The following is a 26,112-nucleotide window of genomic DNA, read 5'->3' as shown; positions in this document are numbered from 1 at the left end:
CAGCGTGGCATGAGCTCTTTGTTCTCCTTCAAAGAATGCGTTTCATTATGGAGTATATGAGAGTCGGTTTGTAATTGGTGATTCAACTTTTACTGCTGCTTCTCATTTCCTCACTCGCTGCATGAGACTTGATGTTTTTGTAGTTCAATTAATATGCAGCAGTGTTTGTGAATACTTACCGTGATATCTCCGTGGGAGATGTTTTTCTGATCAACATCTTTGTTGGGCTTAAAACAAAATTCTTGTTAACCAGATTGTAGTGTTTGGGTTAGCCCCGAAAAAACATTCTCATCTTTCTGTTATTTTATTCTATTTGCCATTTTAGGTATATTGCTCAAAAAAATTGAAAGCGCTTTATAATAAACTTTGCCAGAATATGTCAACTGTACACTGTCAGATATAAAGATACAAAAACTGTCAGTGGGGCAGTACCTACAATTTTGTATCTATCTATCTATCTATCTATCTATCTATCTATCTATCTATCTATCTATCTATCTATCTATCTATCTATCTATCTATCTATCTATCTATCTATCTATCTATCTATCTATCTATCTATCTATCTATCTATCTATCCAGTGCACTATTGGCATCTAGCGAAAGCGGTTGACGGCGGTTGATTGACAGGATATGTTTGTGTGCACTTTCTATTCATCATGGCAGTAGGAATATTGCTCATGCATTCATTTCTCATCTCTTTTTGTCTCTCTTGTCAGATTTGGATTAGTGGTTCTTTCCATCATGCCGGTGCTGGTGGACAGGCTTCAGCTTCAGAGAGTGTGAGCTCCACTGAACTGCGGGGATGAACATGCCATTGCACCAAATCTCTGTCATCCCTCGTGATGTCACTTCCTCCCGGGTGTCCAGCAGCGGGAAGGCAAAGGAAAAGGACAAACAGGTTTGTCTTCCAACCTAATAGACAGAAAAACAGGCGGCAGTATAATCTGTGACCCTTGTTACCTTCATCCTCGTTCCCACCGAAAGACGGCATCCTGTTTTCACAGTTCCGAAGGTTTTCTTTGCCCTGTCACAACTAAAAGTGGAAAGTGGAAAGATTTTAGGGAAACCTTGCGCACATTGGCTGGAAATACTTGTTGGTTCCTCAGTTGTTCTATGAACACAGTCTTAAAGGCTGTATATATTATACGCTTTCGTGGAACACTCTAAATTCTGAAAACTACTGACACGGATTACAATAAAGGAAGTAGGTGAAGTAAAGGAAGTCACACATGCACAGGAGTGGGTGTTTTGGGGGGCAGGTTTCCAGTAAGCGTTGCAGGCAGGGAAGACTGTGTGAAATGTTACGAGTGAGGAGATCTGTAAAACAAAGTGTGATTGATGTCATGGTGCCAGTGGGCTTTGTGTCGACTGTTAAAAGGGTCTTTTTCTCGTATTATGTTAGTCATGGATTTTATGCTTTCTTTTACATCTAGGAATTGTTTTGGACGCTGTGCCTTTAAGGCTTGTTCGCACTTACTCACCATGAGGACACAAACGATGCTTTATTTTCTCCTTAATGCATATTCCCATCAGCGTGTCATTACTATTATTTGTAGTCTTCCATCTAAGGATATACTGAAATGTAAATTCTGGTTGATACTGATAAGCTAATAATTAAGGGATAATGTACTTCCAGAAGGTTATCGCAGAATAAACTCCGACAGGATGTGAAGCGGAGGGGTCTTGCGTTTCCCTGAAGGGGTTTATTTTGCGATAACAGCCAGCTGGATGTACATTTTCCCACTTATTACATGGCTACTTGCCAAGTAAGTAAATAATTAGACACAAAATATTGATTTGAGTTAAATATTTCATTAGCTCCTGAAATGCAAAGCTTTTCTGTAAGTCAAAGCTTATTGTATAAGATTCTGTCTAAATAACTTTTAAATGAAGCACAAAAAACTAAAATCAGTTGTTTTTGAATGCTACAAATAAATTTAGGCATACATTTTTATTGTGCGTATAGGCCTACTATTTTTTGTTAATGTCGAGGCCACAAAAACATTATAAAGCACCATAACGTTTTCGTGCACTATACGTTTTCTGAAGCTGTTCCATAGCTTAATATGAGGTACAGATGAATATTGAAGCCATTAAATTCAAGTTCACATAAAATCTTCTCTTGTCTACAGCCGTCTGTCCTCCATTCAGCGTTTAAACTGTGCATCGCATTCGTTTACTACGGTCAAAATGATTAAACTCTCTGAAAGAGCACTCAATAAGAGATTTAAAGCTGTCAAGAGAGATGCTCAATATAGCTTTGCGCAGAATAAATAACTATGCATCAATATCTCTTCCCCTTTGAACTTTTCTATACGGACTCGTGTGTTGTTGCGATCTGTATTGAAGCCTGTCATATTATAATACTTTTCTGTGAAATGCAAGATTATTAATAGACTTTCTTGTTCTGTTTTATCCACAACATGTGCTGCCTTCGTTACCGTGCTATAAATTTAAAAGAAATGTCTTGAAAAAAGAAAAATACATTTTATAGTATACACTTATTTATAAATGTATTTACTTGTTTTTTCATTAATCTATTTTACAGCAAAACAAAGAGAAATGTGTAACATTTTACCAGAAATAATCCTCCACTTATTTACTTTTATTTCTAAATAAAAATGTTTCACTTGTGCATCTTTTGCCGCTGAATTAACCACTAAGTTTATGATGGTGTTTCTGTCATAGATTATGAATATTTTTTGTTATTTTTGATTAAAATGAAGTTGTCTAAATGTAGTCGATTGTGTTTAACACACAAAAGAGTGACGATCACAGAACTACGCTTGTATTGGATCGGTTACGGCAGATTCTCAAAATGTTCAGTGTCAGATCGGATCGGTTGTGAAAAAATGGTATCGTTGCATCCTTAGTACACCTAGTACCTGTGGCATCACAAAATGGGGGTGTGTTTTTATAACACCGCCCAAATGTTTACGCAAAGAAAGAAGGCGGAGCTATTCTGGCTGTAGTGTTGCTGCTGCGACATGTTCTGGAGACGCTGTGTGTCGTTGTGAAAGTGAAACTGCTCTCTTTGTACTTCCAACTAGAAACCAGTGGTCAAGTTGTATTGTATTACAAAACTGTTTCAGAAGAGTTCGACACTCACTGTTCGATTGTGAGTTTTGAGCAGTGAATAGTAGTGCTGGTTGTTAAGTTTACGAGGCGTGATGCAACCTGATGCATAAAAAGACATAAAAAGTCATGATAATCAGTAATTGTGTCTCCGCTGGATGCAACACGTGTTTTTTTAGAAGCATCATATGACCCATTTAAAAAGGAATCAAAATATTTCATAACGAGATACAAGTTTTACAAGGTTTTTGTTAGTTTTCGCATTGGGAATTGAGGAGTTTTTTTACACACAGTACCAGTCAAAAGTTTAATTTAATTTAATTTAATTTAATTTCTATGCATTTATATGATCAAATATACATTAAAACAAACAGTGAAGTATTATTACAATTTAAAACGACTGGTTTCTATCTTTTATTTACAGTGTTTTTGTTTATTTATTTCTTTGATAGGCAAAAAAATAAATAAAAAAAATCATGCAATCCTTCAGAAATCATTTGAACATTTGTTATTATTATCAATTTTCAAAATTTGCGCCACTTAAAATTTCGGCAGAACATGCTGTACATTTGAAAATGGTTTGCCCCTTTTAATCAATGTCATGTATCAGAGCATTCATTTCTTTTAACGAAAGTAAAATCTTACAGACCCCAGACTTTTGAGTGACAGTAAAGTATAATGAATGTATATAAAATTGATTTCTCATAATATGGTTCCTTTAAAGAGGTCTACTTTCTTCCCAAAAGGCCGTATCACAGATATGATAAGATTTCGTGCGAGTGAGTATCAGTGGTTGCTGCTGCGTTCCAGAGGTGGGGAAACTGTAGTGTCAGATGTTGTCCAGCCTTGTGACCCATGCTATTATCGTCTGTTTGAATGCTGAAGGTTTGTTTTTTCTGAGAAGCCTGATTCATAAACACTCGGGCCCAAAGGAATCTCAATATTTACCCTCATCATTTTTCAGCTTGTGTAGCTGTGCCAGCCGTGCTCTCTCTTCCTCTTCTAGTGCTGCGCTCTGTTTAAGCAAGACTGGATGGAGACACTAATAAGAGTTGTTTCGTTGGCGGGCCTGAGGCCGGTAAACCATCAGCTGTTTGTTTGTCAGAGCCGGACAGGATACAGGAGACAGGCAGTTTTTTTTTTCCCCCTTTGTTTTTTTTCTTTGGCTAAACGGCCTCAAGTGACTTGAGTAGCAGGAAGTCTGTTAAATCCTAAATGTCGGTGTGTCAATCATCCTTCCCAGGTCGTTTTTTAAGAATCGCTCTTCATCAAAGCCTCTGTATGTTTACATTTCTACTGTTTGGCAGCCGAGTCTGACCTAGAGACATTTTGATTATTTTTTTAATAGAATTGCAGTCTTGCGTACTCGGTGTCTGTCCACGTATAGTGGTTTGTGTGTCAGGCTCACGGAGGAGTTACTGATAGTCATCATAACTGGGCTTGGCTGCCTGTCAGCTTGATTTGTTGCAGTTTTATTTGCTGCCTCTCTTTTTTTTTTTTATGACACGACCCTCACAAGTTTCTGCCTGACTGGCACTGACAATGTGCTGCCCACAAGTGATTTTTGTAGACTAGAGATATCTAGACAGTGTTTTGGGTGAATCTCATCACATCACAGGTCTGTATGTGTATAGTTATGTATTATATGTAATTTCCCTTAAATGTAACAACAATTCAGTTCTTATTTCTGTAATGAGACTGAATGTTTTATTTCAGATTCTTTATCATTTTTCCTATTTTTTTGATTTAAGTCGTAAAATGCTGTACTAGATATCAAAGAATGTTTTGAATAGCTTTTGTATATTTTCAGTTTCTTTTCATTTTAATTGGAAAAAGGTTTTAGTAGTTTTATGCTTTTTGTTGTTTTATTATACATAAATAAATTAGAAAAAAATATAATAATTTTCACTTTTATCACTTTAGTATCATTTCAGTTGTAGTATTAATAATTTAAGTACTTCAACGTCAGTTTGATGCCTAGCAAGCAAAGTTTTTCATCTATTAATATTTTATTTTCTTTCAGCATAATTTCAAACAGTTTTTAATGGCTTTAGATTTAACAATGTTAATTTATTTGAAAATTATAAATATCTAAAATAATTATATATGTGTGTGTGTGTGTGTGTCTGTGTGTATTGGGTGTATATTAATTAATAATTAATTAGTAATTAATATTTTTTTATGAATTGAAAACAAACAAACAACAAACATAGAAATATACCATTTAATTTTTTAGCACTGTCATAATGTTAAAGTTAGGGGAATGTGCTTATTTTGCGAACTGGTTTAATTTGTTTATGCAAAACGTAGTTTCTATTTCTTTCTTTTGATTTTGTGCTAAAATATGACAGTCATGTTCTTGACAGGCTTTGTGGGGCTCACCCTGTATCAGTGATGGCACTCAGAGCAGTTTATGAGACTCTTTTGATTGATGTTGATTGGTCAGATGCGTAGAGTTGGGTGATGGGCCATGAATAATAGTCACTGAGACACGATAATCAAACCCTGCAGGAAATTAATGACCACAATCCTTCAAAGCTCCATCAGTGGATTATGCTGCATTTAGTAGTGGTGCAACGAATCACAAAACGCCCGGTTTGGATCATACAACTGATTCTGAGTCACGGATCTGATCATTTTTAGGATCAGGAAAGAAAATTTGTTTTAAATTTAAACTAAAAAGCTTACTTTAAGGAGCTATTAGCTTAACTACTAATGCCACTAATACAAAAAAAACAAACTATAGTACAAATTACAAGCATAGATGAACAGCTCTACAACATAAACTTATAGGTTATGTAAAGACGGCAACAGCAGTATTCAGGTGCAAAAATGTTATAATTAAGTGCAAAACAACACAAAAACATTTACTGCATTAATTGAATACACATTAAACTTTAGACCAGACAGAGGTAGGTATTTCTAGGATGCTGTCCCTATAAATACTAAATACATGGACCTAATACTTACATTCGCTTTCTTTAGTCAGCTGTATACATAAACTTAAGAGACGGACAGAACCTACTGTTCTTAGTTTGGCAAAACGGTTATTTTCACATAACTTTGTATGTATGTATCTATCCATTGAAGCGCTGCAACATCTCTCTCCAGAAAACGGTGCACCAGTCCCAGTTCGACGATTTCTTCATCTGAATGCATGAATGTGTAAACGGGAAAGGTAAAACACGTGCAAGCTTTAACTCTGTGATGGGTGAATGCAACAGTTAATCAGCGAATGCGTGCCGTACGGATCACGAATCATCTACGATCCTAGCGTTTAGTATGACCTTTTTATGCTCAAACACAAACCCATCAGCTTTGAGGAGATTTTTCGTAACTCAATATAAATGATTACGTTGCCCTTCCTTCATTAATAGTTTCCTTTAATTGAGCTCGACGCTGAGTTTCTCGGAGTCTCGAGAGACAAATCTCCGCTCTTAACACCTAGAGCTTGTGTTCGGTACAGACTGAGGACTTGGCACCAGCCACGGTATCGTTTACCTCTCGCTCAGCATACAGATCAGCCGGGGGGCGTATCGCCATTAGGCAAAGAAAGCACAGCCCATCTGCCTGTTGCAGACAACTCCTCCTCTGTGTCTCAGTGGAAAGAAACCCTCATTCCCACTGCTTTAGATTCAGCGCCAGCTGCCATTGCGGATGCAGCGCTATTGAACGATCAGAAATGAACAAGTGTCAGAACTATCAGGTACATAACACGCTGTTATTTCTTTGTTTCGTCTTGGTGCTACAAACATGACATGCTCACATCAGTGACATGTTGATCCTTTGAATGAAATTGGCGTCTGTGACGGTGACTGACAAAATATTATTAAAAATGAATATCATGAGGCAGCTGTGTATCCCAGTGTTGGTAATGTAGTGTTAAAAGGCTTGTGATTTTTATCAATAGGTAGCCAGACTCAAACTTTGGTTACCCACAAGACATAACACCAACAAATGGTCAGTAACAAGGCCAAAAATATAATTATACTGACTGTAATTTAATGAAAAACTAGAGATATTTTATTTCAAAACTGGTTGCAACGTGTTTTATTGTTTCTGAAATAAGTGCCTTATGCTCACCAAGGATGCAGTCGTTATATTTACGTAATATTTAGAAATATTTTTGCAATTTAAATGAACTGTTTTGTATTTTAATATACTGTACATTAAAATGTAATTTCGTCTTGTGATGGCAAAGCTGAATTTTCAGCATTACTCCAATCTTCAGAATCACATAATCATTCGAAATATTTCATATTACAGTATTATCAGGGTTGAAAACATCTAATTAATTTTTTTGTGGAAACCCTGATACATTTTTTCCGGGATTCTTCATTGAACAGACGGTTCAAAAGAACAGCGAGATCTTTTGTAACATTATAAAATATAAATTCTTGCTGCAGGGAAAAATCTCTTCAAAATATTTCACGAACTCCTATAGGTTGGGTACACTTAGAAAAATGCATTTCTGGCTGCGTACCATACCAATACCATAGCATGCTTTGAATACGGTGTACAATGCTATGAAATGCGAATTTCCTTCAGTTGTACGGCGCAGCGTCTCAAATTAACATATCATTGTTGTATCATGATAGCACCGTAGCAGGAGGGCTATGCGAAAAACGCACTAAAAGCGTGAGCTTTTTCGAGTTTTGTGATCAAACGCTGACCTCTAGACACACAACTCGGGAAGCTGTTCGTCGTACAGCATGAAGCTTTCATGAGCAGCTGCTGTGCGGCTGTAATCACTCAAATAATGCAGGGAGAATGAGCCTCGTGCGAACTGACAGACGCGAACAGAAGGAGACAGAAATTGAACTGCCACTTTGGCATAAATGCAAACAACTGTATTTATCTGTGAAAAGTGTAAATTCTCCTGTTTCGTAAGTCTCTATAGTTAAAAAAAAAAAAAAAAAAAAAAAAAAAACGTAAACCTGGGGGACAGGGAAACTGGCCAAACATCAACACGGCCATATTGTCCAAATCTGTCTTTTCAAGAATGCTCTGCTTTGGGCTTTTTGGATGTTAATAATATGCTAATAAAGATAAGAGCCTCGCAGCTCTGTAAAATAACATGAAGCCACCGGGATGCTTCGGGGGAAATGTTTACTGAGGAGCGACAGGATTTTAATGCCAGTGCTATCTTTGTAGGACGCTTTTAAGCTTCATCAACACTCTAATCTCCTCGAGAGAGACCAAGGTGCCATGTGATTGCCAGAGCAACTTATTTGTGTCAGTGTTTGACATTTGCTGTGATATCAGCATAACTCAGAGTGTGGTGTTTAATGCTGCTTTGGAGTAAACTGTCAAATCTGGAAGTTTCTTTTGCATTAAGCAGACTGCACGCTTGAGTGGATTGCTTATTTTCTTCTATAATAAATAACTGCTTATTATCATTTCGGTTTGAGGTTTCAGTACGAAGCATAACAAAACAGACTTAACTAAGACTCAACTTTATTGATGATGCAGAAGAAATACGTTGTGAGCTGCCTTTTTGACTTTTTACTGTTCTAAGCTCCCCTTATAATGTTATCAAGATTTTTAAAAACATAATTTTGTGTCCTTTTTAACCTCCCTCGTCAGAGCACTTTGTTTGAGTAAGATTGAGGTGGATTGTAGACTCGGATGTAAATGTCCGCTTTTGTGATTGGTTAACAGGATCTGCAGTAAAATGAAGTGAACCGAGGACCAACTTCTTTCTGACGCTGTCAAAAAATGTTAAAAACGAAACAGATAGCGATGTAGAAGCAGGTGTTGATCTTCTTCTGCGGTGTTTAGACGTACTGTACACGTTATAAAGTGGGGTACTCCACAAGCTGTGGTTTTGGTTGACTGGCTTGTGTTGAGTTCTGAAATTTAGCACAATGACCTCTTATTTATAAAAAAGCTCAAGGAATTTTTGATTTCTCGCCTCGTGATGCTTTAAGGGACAGAAGATATGGTTGAATGGTATACTGGTATTGAAAATGATGGGTATAGAATATATTTCAAATGGCACAATGTCATGATTTTGCTCTTTTTTTGTACTTGATAGGCTGCTGTTCTGAAGTTCACCAGAGTTTACACAAACTGATGCGAAACGGGCAAATGTGAGAGGAACAAGATGGATGAAACAGAGTTTCTTTTCATAGAGTTAAGAAATCATCAAGTGAGTGTCATTTAGCTGTTTTTTTTTTAGATTGTTATTAACACTGATCAATGCACACACATAAGAGCATATACATTTCTGAAATGTGGTAACAAGCACAAACTGATTTTAAAAATGATTTTAAGATCTCGTAATATTTGTACTTGCATTTCATATCAAGCTGTTAAATATTCATTCAATCTGTATAAATCAAAAATGTAATCATTTTGACATGAATCAAGTGGGTTAAACCAAGTCCTCTGAAAAGACAGGATCTCTTTTATATGATGAACATTCACATAAACACTGGTTAACACACACACATAGAGCACATCCAATATGATAAATGAAGCTTGATCGTCCTTACAAACCTTTTTGCTTCTCATACACAAGCTATAAAAAAAATTTTAATGAAAAAAACAAACAAGCAAACAGTTTTTACAGCGTTTATGGACAGCAGAAGTTGAGATGGGGAACTACTGAAAAGACAGACAGGGAATGGGTATAAGACAAAGACTCTTTCATTCATTATAAGCCCGCAATACCCACAATCCCATGGCTACGATTAAAAATGTTTATTTTTGTCCATTTTCTTTGTAACAAAAACATTCTTTGGTTTGACCACACATCCCACGCTGCTGTACCATTCCAGCCTCCACTTGATTTGTCTTGAGAGATTAAGATTATCGTAATCTAAAATGACCCACTTCTCATTTGGCAGCAACAGATTGCGAGCTTCTTCTCGTCGTTTTGAGGAAGTCCTCACGCTTGTGAGCAGCTCTGAGAGAAACTGACAAGCCCAACGCACACCGCTGCAGGGCTCAATCTTGGCTGAGGGGAAGCCTCTGGCCTCTATAGTTTACATTCTTCGGAAAATATCAGAAAATCTCCCACTTTCAGCAAAGCCTCCAGGGGAAATCTTCAGACGCTACACACAATCATGCTGCCTTAGATGACAACAGGTGGAGGCAGCTCTTGCAGAATATTTTCTTAACCTAGGGAGCATTTGAGCTGTGTAAACTACTGTGGGAGGATGAAAGCACAGTTGGTGTGCTAATTATATTTAGTGATTTAGAAGATGGCCTGTGTGTTCATTAGAAAATCAAACTAGTCTTCATGGAGCTAAATGTGAGCTAAGTGCACTGTTAGGCTTCGGTCCAAAACCCAGTGAGGCAACTAAACTGAAACCTCGTACTTGACCGATTCGGAAGGCCCTACATCCTCCTGCATTGTACACATAGTGCTACTCGCACGAACTGCATGGGAGTATTAAATCAGACTGCTTTCAACAGAGTTTGACCTTGATATAGGAATATTGGTAAAATTGTCAGTTTTTCAATAGATTAAATATTTATGCCCAAACTGTTTGTTTATAAAAAAAATTAATTGTACTCCCCTAAGATTCTCGGGGCTGCATATGATTAGAAATACAGTAAAAACAGAAATATTGTGAAATATAATACAATTTAAAATAATTGTTTTTTTTATTTTAATATCAGAATTGGAATCAACTTTATTGCCAGGTATGTTTACACACATACAAGGAATTTGTTTTAGTGACAGAAGCTCTACAGGACGACAAGACAAGACAGATAATAAAAAATTATATACAAAATATAAAATGTACAAAATAGCAAAAATACAATATATACTATAGACATTCAAGTATAATATATTTAAAAATATATATTTATATATATGTAATTTCTTTCTGTTATTGTAAAGCTACTTTTTCAGCATCATTCCTCCAGTATTCATATCACATAACACATAATATGATCATTTCTACTCAAGTTAAATTAATATCAGTGGTGAGAAAAAGTTGTGGCGCTTAATATTTTTGTGGAAATGTTTTCATGAATCTTTGACTAGAAAATTCAAACACAGCTTTTATTTAAAATATAAATCTTTTGTAGCATGAATGTATTTTGGTCACTCTTGATCAGTTTGATGCACCCTTTCTTTTTTTCTATATATATATATATATCTATGGTAGGTGATTTGCTCATTCTTTGGGAGAGTTGATCAAATCAACGTGCGGCACTGTCATTCATTTACAGTGTTGGAAAATAACATCTTTGCTTCATGTTTTGTTTTGCACACCCTCGTGTTCCCAATAAAATCACTTGAGGTTTGTAATGCTGAAAAATATAATTAACTTGTAGTGAAGTGTAGCTGCTTCCAAGCCTTTTGGCAGTTAATTAACACAACAAAATGACTTTAAATATACGTTGCGTTATGGGTTTGTTACAGAAGTGGCAGTTGTACCTTTAGTTCTGCATTAGGTGAAATCCTATGAGAAGATGCCAAATAGTTTTCATCATTTTCATCAAAGAAGAGCTGCCAGTCACACAAAATCCCAAGCATTGGTGTCGTCTGTGTTGTCAGGCCCGATCGAGCTTGATGACATCACTGAGGCGGTCAGACAGCACAGGTTTCTGAAATAAACCGCATGTGCATTGTACCCTCTATATTTTGCCCAGGCATCCTCGAGAAATGAACTGTGAAAATACCAATATTGTTGTCAGCATGACTCGTCTGTGTTGTCCATCATTCTGTAGGTGAGTTGCTGCATTGCTGCTGTCTCCCGCTTTCTCGCTTTATTATTACTCTTTTTCCTCCCTTATTTTCGCGGTGGTGCGACGGTTAAAGACGTGGGCTGAGATGCTAATACCCCCTAATTAACCCCAAGGCATAATTTTCTCTGTCTCCTGCTTTAACTTGTGTCCAGTGAGATGTGGAGTTGGATCTAGTCTCATACAGCCTGTTATTTGCCAAAACGTCATCATAGCAGCATATACTAGCCAAAAATTTGACTCTAATGTTATGCAACCAACAACAGTTTGTTTTGTTGTTGAGCTTTCAGAAATAGATTATTTGAATTTTTGCACTTACGATAATCTTGTCATGTTATGACTTGCCATTTCAACATTATAACAAACAATTTAAAAATGAATTTTTATTGTAAGATTGGCTAAATATTATATTAACAGTGAATGTAAAAGAAATTAGTATTAACTATAACATTTTAGTAATATTAATCTGTATTAATAATTAGTAATAATTCTATTTATAATTATAATAAGAATTAGAGAATTATTTAATGCATGTGTGGTACATATATGTAATATTTGAGTACAATATTGAATTAAATATTAATAAAAATTATTATATTAATTAAAAAGTATCGGCAGATTACAGATATGATACCGATATATCCATCTATCCAATCTCCAAATCACTTAGCCACCGTATATTATGCTTCCTAAACTTCATTGCCAGGCAAACTGCAGAAAATACTTGTGTTTCTTTACTCCTGAAAGTTGCGTAAAGCCTGTCAGTCAGATTTTAGTGAACTTTGTGCAGTCCCTGGGCTTGCCTTCTGAGGCTGAGACTAGCTTAGTCCTGGTCTAGCTGATGTGAGGATGCTGAGATAAGACCTTCAGCCCTGTCCCCTATCTCTCGGGAGAAAACACACACAGGAGCTCAGGCACCTCTCCAGCTCTGGCTCTTAAAAAACAGCTTTTTGTGCTTTCTTTTCCACCCCAGCTAAGGAAGCAGAGTTTCACGGGCATCTCAGAGTGGCGCCTAATTAACAGTGACACGTTGATTGCCGTTTTTTAGACTCCCACGACCCAGCTGATTCGCTCGAACTGAAATCAATTGCTGTGTTCCTGAACGCTTTTTAAGAGGGGCTCTGCCAAGACAGGGGAAGAAGGAGATGCTTTTAGACGCCCCCTGCCTCTCTGCCATCTTCAAACACTGGCCTCTGAGAGAGCGTGACTCGGAGGTCCATCATTTTCCCAGCGTATAACTTTGATTATCCTATCTAATTGAGCAGATTAGGGTCGTTTTAAGAAACTTGCATACTGTTGTGGTGGCAGGCACAGATACAGAATAGTTATATAATCAGACCTATTTTAACCTGCAACTTGAAAACTGACGCCCATAAAAAATGCTTCGATAATGACTAGTTGTCCATTCTCTCCATTAAGCTTGATCTTGTGCCCTAAAGAACAGTTATCTGAACCAATCAGCCTGCTCTTTGTTACTTTGAAACCCATGTGAAATCAGGCTGCCGTTGTCTCACCACATCTCCGATGCTGAAATGCTTCACAATGGTTGCTATTTATGCACTCCGGACGTGATGCTGGGTTAGAAAACAGGCTGGAAAATTATGGATGGCATTCAAACTTTGATCTGTGTTCAGTCGGTGCCTCAGGGCATTTTCAAGATGGTCTGATTGGAGGTTTGCTGCAGGACTAGAAGGGAATATCTTTGTTTCAGATTTTTATTTGGTCCAACTTGAGAAACTAAATTAGCATTCCCTGTGCTTGCGAAGTAACATAATCATCTGTATGTTTATGTAAATGGAATCAACACATACAGTAGTCAATGGTGTAAAAAATACCTCAACTAGAATTTATGAAAGGTTCATATTTAGATTTTTTTTAAAGAAATTAGTACTTTTATTCGACAAGGATATGTTAATTTGGTGTCAGTTTGTGTTCTGTTAATCTTTATATTCATTAAAGAAACTGCCCATATTTTCTGTATAAATATGGTTTATCCTTCGCAGTGTCTCCCTCATGTTATATATTCTTATCTGTCATTCAGTGATATTGTAGTATCCATTCTCTAAATCCATGTAATCCCGTCTCTCGCTGGATCAGGACAGATGATTAAAAACTTGTTTCGAACTTCTGTTTGTTTTGGGATGCTGTTCTTTTGTCAGGAAGACAGAGGGAGTGGGAAGCTGGGTGACAGAGATGTGTGGAGAAGGGGGGATGATAGGGTGAGAGAAATAAAGAGAGAAACCAGAAGAAGGCAGACAGACATTAACAGCTTCAGACACATGAGCTACACTGACTTTGGTGGTTGCTGGGGTAACCATTTCCCAAGGTCAGTCAGAGTAAAAAAAAAAAAAAAAAAAAAAAGGTGCGATTTATTTTATTTTTTTAACCCCCTTGAAGTCAGTATGAAATGACTCTCATGACCCTTTTTGCTTGATGTGACAAAAGGGTTCAAAGATTTCAAGAACTAATTTAAAATTTAATGTTATTATCGCAAATAAAAAAATTGAGGGATAGGTTCATGAGATAAACTTTAGTTTCAGATTAGTTTTAGATTTAGTGAAATAGCACATCTCTTATTTGTTTCATAGTTTTAAAGGATAGTTCACCCCACAATGAAAATCCTGTCATCATTTGCTCATGTCTTTTTCAAAGCTGTGATGAGTTTCTTTCTTCTGTTGGAAAAAAAGAAGATATTTTGAAGAATGTTAATCAAAAATCAGCTGACGTCAATAGTATTTCTTTCCTACTACAGAAGTTAGTCTACCAGCAACTGTTTGGTAACCAGCATTCTTCAGAGTCGCTTCTTTTCATTTCAGCAGATGAAAGAAACTCATACAGGTTTGAAACATCATGAGGTTGAGTAAATGATGAGTAATGAAAGTTTCATTTTTGGGTAAATTGGTACATTTTCTGGAGACAACTGATTTAGATTGAAACACTGGGTTAACCAAATGTAGATTGGTACTTGATCTTATCATTGAAGGATGAAAAGTAGTTGAGTTAATTAATTGATATTAAATATTTACTTGAAATATCTCTGATATATTTCAATAACTTAACTAAACGTTTGCATATTTAAAGTTTGATGTTGCTATATAATATAATAGTTAAATCGAATGCAGGTAAAAAATGAAACATTGCTATTTTTAGTGTTCAAATGTTCAAATTCATTATTAGTAAAAAATCTGTTGCATTTTAAGTAAGTAAATGGAGTTGACTACCATTTCAAATTTAGTAAGCAATGAAATACGAAATACTTTGAAGTAGTCTTTTAAAGATTCAGCTTTGTTCTAGTCGTGTTTGTTTTGGTTTCATTTTATATCGATCTCTTTTTTTTTGCTTTGGGAATTTCCCCTGTGCTCATTACTGCTCCTCTGAGCCGGTTTGGATGCGCTCTGCTTTTCCTCTTGTACAGAAGTGGCTGCAGAAATGAAGGGTTTGTGTGTCTGGTAATTTGGGTGGACGGGACGTGGCTGTGATGCTCATGCTACAAGGTCTCTCCACATGAGAAATGACAGCAATCAGGACGTTACAGTCCACTCTGCAGATATATGCAGTAATGGACGAAGCTGCTGCCAGGCCCGAGATGCATGAATGTTTCAAAATATCATTTTAGAAATGGTAATGTATCAATTTAGGAGCAAGAATTATGCATTGCAGTGGAGGACTGAATTGCCATGGCAACCACTTCCATATGGAGATTTATCTGTCAGATAATTTTGGAGATGACCACATACATTCTTTTGAAGACAGCTCAGTGGAATAATAAAACAGTTTTTTCTCTCTCTCTCTCCTCTCTTACTTACATTATCAAGGGTCTAGAAACATCTAAAATGTATTATGAAGGATATATGGTGCTTATGGCACGAGATGTATTGGTGTTTGGGTGGATGCCAGAGCGTTGCTGTGTGGTTGCTTACAAAAATAGCTTTCCTCAATGTAAATTTTTATGCAGTTGTATCAATATTTTATATATGTTCACACGAAAAATAATATCACACATTTCCCTTAACAAGCTGCATGAGATGAAGTATGACACATGTCCACAAAACAAATACTGTGGGATAAGCTATTTCCAGAAAGACAGTCCATTTTCATATGATTCAGAATGTACAGTAGCTTAATAGCGAGTTACAATCATTTCACAATAGAGTTCCTGAATGTTTTGCTAATGTTTAACACATCAAGATCATTTTCCTCATTCAGACTATGAGCTCACATAAAAACAAGAGGTGAGATTTATCGCACAAACTAGTCACATCCGATCATAGCTGATCGTATCTAAGGTTATAGGGATGGAGGCATTGCCTCCTCTCACATGACTTTCACTCATTGGTTCTCAGTTGCTCCTCAGTAAAGTTATGACTCTGTTAAAAGTCAGTGGGCTGAAGGGAGGCAAGCCTCTGCTTTAATTCTACCTTTACTGTCACTGTTGGACAGTATTACTGAAATGACTGATAAAGTGAGTGATTTTATAGTTTTATTGTCATATTTAGTAAAATTTGCATAGTTTTATTTTAGTTATAATGATTATTTTCTCAGCCAGTTTTTTTGAATAGACACAACCTCCCTTTGAAACACCCCCTGATATAAATATATAAAACGATAATATCCATAACTTGATTGGTTAAAAAGCATACAGCATACTAAACCAAAACAGGCCGAAGGGTCTAGAACAGTTGTAACAGGTCTAGCTTTAGACATTTTAAAAGCGTTTCTCCCATAACAGTATGTTAGTTTTTGTCAAGTGTATATAATTACCTCCAGGTTCTTCTGGACCTATTAGACTTGAGCCTCTGAGCTCTCTTACTTTCTAATTTCCATTCTGAATATGCAGACAGATTCTTCTAAAAGGATTTCTGTTAACGTCATAATGCAAAAGTGCGGCACAGTCTGAAAGCTCTGATAAGCAGTGTGGAACAAATGAAACCGAGGCTGAATAAAGAAGAGCTTTCAGAAAGATGTTCGAGCCGGTGCATGAAGTAGGATGTGTTAGAACTAAGCACATACTTAAAGAACAGGCACTCAGAGAATACTGTCCTGAAAAAAACTTTCATGCTTCACTTTTTTCCTTACAATCTCCAAGACACTTTGAAGTAAACTATGTAACCGGGCGGCAGCTGTCACAGGGTCTTTGGACACTTCTGTTGGCATTTTAGACACCTATTAGGCAGCAGACACATTGTAAGGTTTAGTACACGATGATGACCAATTAATTTAGTGGACGGCCTTTGAGCTTATGCCTATTGCAATGCTATTTTACACAGAGATGCATTACCAAGCATTTATTCCTGTCAGATTTAATGCCTAAAGTTTTCCACTGAATGGGCTGTGTGAAGTTTATCAAGGTTAATGGTGGCCTGAGAACTGATTGCGCCGCTTTTTCTATCCTATTTTCAATGTATCACCATTCTAATCCATAAACAAGTCATTGTGTGCGTGAGTTGTTTGCCAAGCTTGACGTGTACAAGGAGGAGACGCATTCCTGAATTATTAGTAACGAAAGGAAAACATCTTCATTCCAGTCTGTTGTCAGACTGCGTACAGTCACTATTCAAGCGAGACCAAACAATGGAAGTCCTTCACAGCTTGCTTGAACACGGTTAGAAAAAGGACTAACCACTCAGAGAATGATTCTGAAAGGCAGTGCGTATCACAAGGAAAATAACACGATCTGCCCTGGCCATTTTGTGTAGAAATCTAATGGGAATGCTGAATTAGAAATTCTATTTGTGCAAGCTGTCCGGAGTTGGAGCTGTATAAATATAGTTATGGAGGGTTTGCACTTCTCTTAGGCCTGTTAACCTCTAATATGTACCTTCCTGACACTTTTTTTCTGCTGTGTTTTCTGATATATAAATAACTTTTTTTTAAATAGCGAGATAATTTGTTGGGGATATATATATAATTTAATTGAGAATGATATATTATACTGTGTATATTTGTTCGTCATTACTCCAACCTTCAGCTTCACATGATCCATCATAAATTATAAAAAAAATGCTGATTTGATGATCAGACATTTATTATTAGTATTATTATTAATTATAATAATATCAATATAGAAATCATAATAATAATATCATTTTTTCTTTTATTCATTTTTTTAAATGGCAATGCATTTTTAGGATACTTTGATGAAAAGAAAGAGCAACATTTATTTGAAACATAAATCTTTTGACGTTATTTATGACTTTCCTGGACTTTTGTCTTTTTGCTTGTTGGACATATATATGTATTATTAAAAAAAATTTCCTTTTACTTTTTATGTAGTATATCATATTATATTATATTATTAGTTATATTTTCTTATTTGCAAAGAATAGAAATAATAGAAATAATTTATTATGTTTACATTTTTTGATGTACACTTATCATTTTTAAAATTGTGCTACATAAGTAAGGAAAGCAGCATACATTTTTGCAGAAAAGGTAGGGAAACAGCAACACCCATAATGCACTTGGCCTAGTCTAACTCTGTTGACAGGGATACACAAAAATAGGGAAGTACTCTCTGTAGATTAAACATAAGCCTTGGAGCTAGTTCAACTGAGAAATAAGGGCATAGGTAACATGACGAAGGAAAAAGAGTATGCATTGTTAATTTACATACACACAAAGCTAGTTGAAAATCCAGATGTGTCTTTTAAGTCAGCAGAGCAAACTGCACAAAACCACGTCCCACTTGCAAGGCGTTAAACACAAGACATGTCAAATCTGTACGATAGAGCATGTGACTTCCACCGATTGACCCGGTTCAGAGCCACCGGGCCTTCCTTGTAGTCGAGACGTGCATGGCATCAGTCACGTGCTGCAGAGACAACAGCTCAAACCAGACAGACCAGGAGAGCTGTTTTTTAATGACTGTGAGGCGTCAACCTGTCAGTGAAAGAGAGGGCGTGCGCACACGTGTTTGTCAGAACGGACGGCCCACTGGGGGGCTAGAATGAACCTCCTGCTGCGGCGCTGAACAATTTGTGTTGTTCCATGAAGTCACACGCAAGAATCTCAGCTCAGGGAGAGCGCTTTTATGGCTAATGTTAAGTGACTTCTACGTTTTTTGCATCGGCTGTTGTTTTTCAAGAGAGAAGCATCTCACCAGTTTTTTCTCATTAAAATAAGGAAACCATCTTCCTAGAGGGGATCTTTTCAGTGGTAATCAGACACGAGCACATCCCACAGCTTGTATCTACAGGCTAAGCACGCACACACTTTTTTTCCTCGTGTCTAATTTGTTTCAGTTGGGTTCAATAAGACAATTTAGAACTTTAAATGACATTAAAATCAGTTTAAACAGTGGTTTTGATGAAGGGGAGTTACACAGGGGGTGGTAGTTTCAGGATGAGCGCCAGCAGGGGGCACTAAATCAGTAGAGTTTTAGTGAAATCTTGGTCTAATCAGCACTGCAACTTTAATGTTCTCTTAAAGATCGTGACCTTTTGACACTGTCTTGCTACCACTGCAGATAGGAAAGAAGTATTGCTTGCCAAGGGTTTATTACTGTTGCTTATAGTTATTCATATTTTGTGTTATATGCCAGTTTTTTTTTACATCAAAATAGAGAGATAAAAAGCATGGTGTGCTTTTACTTTTGTCATCAAATGTGTGATTTTAACTTGGTTTATAGTGAATCAGGTGAAAAAAACACTCGTTTAATACACTGAAGGAATCAATTAAAGAACCCAAAGCATGAATCCAGCAACCACACAGAACAAGACTTTGCTAGAAAATTGCTATTTTTGGGGGAAGAAAAAAAAACTTCCCACTTAGGACTTATTTTTCCTCTTTAGTTTTTATATTGCACATTTCTTCTGTTTTTGACATAATTAATAGTTCTGTAAACTAATACAAAAATGTATGTGAATATTATTGTGTAAGAAATATTTTACATATTTTTTTACAAATAATATTTTAAAATATTCTATTATAGTGCAACTGTAATATTTCAATACTAATGCCTGATTTCAAATGTTAAAACATTTGAGTGGCTGGCCAGAAAATAAACATGCACTGGTGGTTTCAGAGTGAATTACTTGCGCACAGCTCATGATACAATGATTCAGCATCTCAGTATGAATCAGTTCTTAGTAAATGAAACAAACTGATCTGAGACACAGAAACACTGTATCGAAAGCTGCATCTGGTAGAAGACCCCACTGCTTTATTTAAAAAATAATAATAATAAGCCATAACGCAAAACAAATGCAATTTCAGTATTTTGTGCTACCCTGTTAAACTTCTGCTTTGCAGATACCCCAAACTTCCTAGTATTGTGGTTTGGCATGAGAAAAACAAACTATCTTTTGATTTCTGAAACACTAAGCGGTATGGTTTCATAAACACCTTTCATTTGAGCAGCTTATCCTGACAGCGTAAACGCCTAGGAAGCGTTTGCCGCATCTGGTAGGTGGGACGCACCTGCACAATGCTGAGGTCAGCCTTTGGCTGCGCTTCAATGTGAGCTGAAGGGTGAAGACAGCTGCTTGAGTTATGCTAAATATTACAGCATCGCACATTCTGCAGTCATATGTCAAGCAGCAAGCCCACATCTGACATCAATGCCAAGAACGCACCCATGTCTGCTCCAAAAAGAAAAATGGGTTCTAGAGAATGTGGTGTTTATCCATCTTCTGAGATGTTACTTTGCCAAGATTGTCATTCGCCGAAACGTCATTTTTTTTCAGATGAGGGAGGTTATGGTTTGACAAGCATTTTTTTTTTTTTACATTTGTTTATACCAGCATTCCAAATGCAAATGCATGTGTTCTTCAGCGGTATATTTTAATATGCGTGGTTTTAATGTAAATGTATGTGCTGCAGATGATGCATTTGAAGAATAGTAAATGAGGATCAACTGCTTTAGAAGGGAGATGGCATTTTTATTACCACTGAGATCATTTACGGAGGCTTGGTCTGGATTGAATGAAGGGCTTGAGGACCTGCACAAGTCCAGGTGTCTCGCTCTTTTGGTTTTCTCTCTCTGTTTGACTGTGCAAAAGAAAGAATTTATTCTAATTAGACTTTTTCCTTGATAATTCCACATTGTGCACTGCAATCATTTACAAAACAATGGCTTAGTTAGCCTCATTGTTCCAATCACTGGTAGCTTACGGTACCTCGCAGATTAACTCATTATTTTCATTAATTGTAGCAAATGAGCCGTCTGACCTTTTTTTCAATCATTTTTGCTTCTCCTCACTTACCAGATATTTAGTACGTATCACTAATGTGTGAAAAAGAAAGAGGAATTGTGTCTTTGCATGTGACAAGTTTCCATTTAAAAAGAGTAGTTTATGCACAACAAACGTCTTTGCTTTCAAAATGATACTTGATGGTAGATACTTTACTGGTTAAAAGCATTTTACCGACGTTTTAGGTTTGAATACATGTATCACTTGAGCTTTTAGACAGATGTAAATGGTGCCTGAATTACTTAAAAAGAAAAAAAGGTGTTATTTTTTTATGTTACTTATTGTTAGTTATTGCGCAATCGAGTAGAATTATAAGTATTGAATAAAAAGCTGTGTCCAAATGTTTGCATACTGCAAGCAAACAGGATGGGAGTTCACTGACTAGTAGAAGTCACTTAGTGGTAATGTACCGTATGTGAGGCCATAAACGGATGGAGGCAGCTGGACTGGACTGGAGTGTGGGATGCTGGCGTTCTTTAGCAGTGTCTGGACCAGACATCTGCTGATAAGTCATCCATCAGTGGACACGGCTCTATGAAACCTTTCACAAAGGATGATGAAGCTTGAAATGACTTGCATTCAGTGGCATGTAGGGAACTTATATATTTGCCTTTGAGTTCATTCCTGTCAGTTTGTTCATGTTTCAGCCGCACTTTACATGGTTTCATGATTAAAAGCATATTCAATCCTATTCACCTTCTACTTGGGACTATCAGTAAGCCATATAATATTTCCACTTCTTTATAATAACATTCTATTCATTAAAGTCACATCAAAGTTTTCATTGCATCAAAATTTACTCTAATAATGAGCTCTCATTAAAAACCGTCTGATCATTTTATGTCATTTCAGTTTCATTTTGATGTGAATGAATAGGAGTGATGGGTGAGGTAGTGCTCTGTAATTATCCATTCCATTTCCACCAGTTTAACCCATTCAGCCTAATTTCTTGACCAGTTATAAATATGAACATATGTGGGCATCAACCCACCGGCCAGCTAATCAGTTAGTCACTGGCATTCAGGCACTGCCTACTCTCTTGTGACTTTTAGCCTGTGTTTTGCAGCTTTAAAGTGCTCCTATTATGGATTTTTGAGAATGAGCTTTCATGCAGCGTGTGACACAGCTCTAAGTGAATGAAAACGTCCAAAAATGTAAAATATGAAAGTGCACCGTGTATTAAGTTATTGTATTTCAAAAGAAAGACTCAAGTCTGAATCACTGAATCACTTTTCAAGACGTTTAATGTTGACGCCAGAATGAAACATTAGTATATTGCCTGCCCACTTGTTACAGAGCTGGGAAAACTTGGTCTGAATGAAAATGCTAATTCATTCTTTCGGCTTTTGTAGAGTTAAAAGCTCACAAACCCTGTTTTATATGAAATCAACCAGTTACCGGAGAAGTTAGGAAAAACTAATGATGAACAAATCGTTTGGGAGACGTTTAGCAAATAAGGTAAAAATAAATGCATATTATGAGGGGGAAAAAAAGTTTTTTATGACCTTCCATACATGTTCACCTGTTGTTTGAGACTCCCAAAATCAAAATATGAACCTTTCATAACCCATAATACGGGCACTTCAAGGAGCTCAGTGATAACACTGTGAACCCAAGGAGAGCAAAGAGTCAAACGTGGAAAATGAATACTTCTCAGTTCCTGTGTTCTCAGTTATTTACCTGTCCGAATGTTTTTGAGAAGTGACCACCTCTTTTGAAGTCTCAATTGATGACTTAGTAACATTGTGCATTTTATTTAGGTTCCTTTCATAGATAACGGTAGAGTTTGATATAGGAACTGAAAGTCACTGATTTAGTTTTTACAGTAAATGACTGTTTGCCTGATGGGAAGTGAGTCTAGCTATTTCCGCTCTGGAGACACACTCTTCAATACTCTTTCGAGTCCTTTCATTTGTGTGGCCTTGAGCCGATGAGCAATTGTGTCGCATGTAATCAAAGCAATTCCTTGCCGATTCTCCCCTGTGTGCCTCCTGACTGATCTTAATTAATGACCCGATCCGGATCCTAAAACGTAGCCTGCAGACTCACACAGTCCCTTCACAGCTTTCTAGCTTAGTCATTGTAGCTGTTACCAGGTATCGCTCTGTCCTACTTCTGTCTCCGATTCTAGTACAGCGATGAGACATCAGCCAGTGAGTGAGAACGTTAGTTATAACCATTTTCACCCATAAAATCTTTAGTTTTGCTACGTGCGATTTCACTTCCTGTTGGAATGATAGCCCTAGAAACACAACATCCTATCACTTCTAAATGAAAGGACATTCTGACCCTTAATCTTCACTTAAAGCCCCAACACTGTAGGGTTTAATCCATGTCTATTAGGCTAACTAAAAAAAGGACATGTGCATTAAAAATTTAACCCCGGTCTCCTCTAAATAGAACAAAATCTACACATCTACCCAACTGATCTGCAGAGGCATGCACAGTTTTTCTGCTAAGTTCTTCCCTTTTATATCAATAGCAAATATCTAATATGCATCAGCATGTCATAGAGTGTTGTTATCGTATATTGATAGTTATATACTAGTGATTTATCTAAAACATGAAAACAGTTCATGTGATGGCACTTATATGATAAACAGTCGCATTTACATTTAAACAAAATTAGACGTCTATTTCCGTTTTTTATTATTTGTATATTTTATGACCGTAAAATCAAAATAGCTTCAGCGCTGACGAAACTACTAGCTATTGTCGGTCCACCATCGATCGACCTCTGTCAAGTAGCGCATATTGTCTATTTGCACACAGGAATATGTTTTGTTTTGGATTACGGTCTTCATAATGCAGGTTTTATTAGCTATCTTAACTAGCGGAACCTATCCAATCACCTATTTTTAAGAACTCACCTCTTTTTAATGTGTTCATTTTTAAAAATGAAACCTAACAATGAAGTACCTCAGAATGAGTCACAAACAGAGATGAGCATTTGACATCGCAGGCTCTATACAGTAATGCACTGTATGAGTCACAACGCCTGACCCCTTGACCCCTTAGCTTGTATTTGTGGATGTCCTTCAGTCTTCCCCCTGTGCGGATTGGCCGGGGCTCGTCCACAGCTAGTGGAGACGTCCATCCGTGTGGGTTCAGCGTTTGGACACGATCTGCCAACCAGTGGGCCAGCTCACAGCAAGACCAGTGCCACAATCCTCAGCAGAGCAAGCCTTGAGTCTGATTACAAAGAGCTTTGTCATACAGTTGCAGCTGAAGGAATGGTCATGATATGTATTGAATGACGGCCGCAGGAACCGAAGGGGAATTCCATCCCGAAGCGAACTGCAGCCTCAGCTGTGCTGTTTCCTGTGCATTACTCTGTGCCGGCTGCTCTCGAAGATCTCCGTCTCGAGTCTGTGAACCCAGACTACAAGCCATTCCCATCAGCGGGACTTTGAAAAGCTCTCCTTCCCTCTGCAATAAAGGCTTTGGGATAAATACAGCCTGCCCTGGGAATAGAGATGGAGCTGCTCTTTGCGCTTTGTTTATGCTCATCTCGCTGAAGCAGGCTATTTAATAGTGTCTAATCTCCCTTAATTACACTTATGGACTGCCAAGGTTAGACATGCAGACAGGACTGTCAAAGCCCCTTATTGATTTCACTTTAAATGAGATATTTTTCATGCCGCCAGGCCGGTCTCCACAATCAGCAGGCAAAGAGGCTTCAGAGATGTGATCTGTTCTTTGTGATTCAGCTTTGACCACTTCTCTTCAAGGACGCCCTAATAATGTGCTGCTCTCAACAAAACTGGGTCTGCTTCAAAACCTGGTGGGCTGTCTTGTTGTCTTCTGTCTGCAGAGGCAGGCGTAATGCAATGTGCTGTTGTTTTGGAGCAATCTAACTCGTGTGTTTCGTTCGAATTTGACGTTTGATGTTAGCATGTTGCTAAAATGATGCTCGAATAAACATAAAAATACATTGCACACACAAATATTGGATAAAATAGCAATGAAAAAGTAAAAAAAAAGAAGAAAAAAGGTATTCACATGTATTTGCGTTTCACATCATCTGTCAATTTCTCAGAAATCTTATTAACCTTAACAAACCCCTGTATTATGCATAGACTTTTAATAGATTGTAAAAATGTAGTGACACTTCAAAAATACATTATTTAAAATAAAACATAATACACAATTGAAACAATTTATATATATATATATATATATATATATATATATATATATATATATATATATATATATATATATTTTACTTTAGTTATTCCATTTTACATTAGTTTAGTTAATTATATTATTTTATTTTAACAAAAATATACCCAGGGTATCCAAAGCTTAAGATTTTTTAAGTTCAGCTCAAAACCCAGCATAAATAGATACTTCTTTAAATTCCAGCCTTCCACAAGTCTACTAATACATACTACTGGTACTAACTATACTGATCGACGATATAACCCTATCACATTGTTCATGTCAGTATCAGCCAATTCCATTCAGCTCATGTTATAGGAAAATCTCGGTATCTATCTTTTGTGTTTCAGACTTTTTTGTGTGATAAAGCTCTAAAATTGCAGAAGGAAGACATCAGCTGAATGTTAAATGTCACGATAATAAATGTCATTATCAATGTGGCATATAAAAGAAAACAAACATAAGTGCTCATGTTCCTATCCTTACAGGAATCTCTTTTTGTATGATTCAAAGTACTTGTTTAACATCGGTTTCACTTTAATGTACAGTTTAAAATCAAGCTTTTTGGATAGAAATGAGTCCTCATAGATCCTATAAGGTGTTCAAATGAATGTATCTTTAAGAGAGTTCAGCAGAGATGCCTTTTCCTTAAAAAGCTTGCTTATATATATTTAAAAATTCTACACACATGTATATATAATAAATAAAACAAGATATTTTGTGTAGTATTTTATAGAAGTGTAATATTATTTCTTAATACACAATTGCATTAAGTTCATGAATTGCTGCTCACAGAGTCTCAGTGTTAATTTTCTAGTTGAACTGGCTAATCTTTTGAAGAGAACTGATTGATGGGAATTGAGTGATGGCATCGATTCATATCCGTGGCTCTCAGTAAAGCAGTCATCACTCGGGTGTAAGTGGGTGACCTGCTTCAGATGTGCTTTCTGCTCTGTCCCGGCCTGCAAAAATA

The 26,112-nt window shown here is 36.7% G+C and overlaps 1 protein-coding gene across 2 annotated transcripts in view; it reads left to right on the top strand.

Annotated features, from left to right (window-relative positions):
* Positions 1–26,112, top strand: part of march8 (membrane-associated ring finger (C3HC4) 8) — an 87,263-nt gene that overhangs the window by 21,240 nt on the left and 39,911 nt on the right. For both annotated transcript variants that reach the window (XM_043254817.1, XM_043254816.1), the window contains exon 2: positions 720–901. In XM_043254817.1, coding sequence (XP_043110752.1) covers positions 806–901 — 96 coding nt within the window. In that variant the 5' untranslated portion in view covers positions 720–805. The remainder of the gene's footprint in view (positions 1–719; positions 902–26,112) is intronic.

The sequence above is a fragment of the Puntigrus tetrazona genome, chromosome 13 (assembly GCF_018831695.1).
Source record: "Puntigrus tetrazona isolate hp1 chromosome 13, ASM1883169v1, whole genome shotgun sequence".
In the NCBI taxonomy this organism is placed as follows: domain Eukaryota; kingdom Metazoa; phylum Chordata; class Actinopteri; order Cypriniformes; family Cyprinidae; genus Puntigrus; species Puntigrus tetrazona.
Note: the sequence above shows the minus strand (reverse complement) of the source record. Positions and strands in the feature narration are given on the sequence as shown.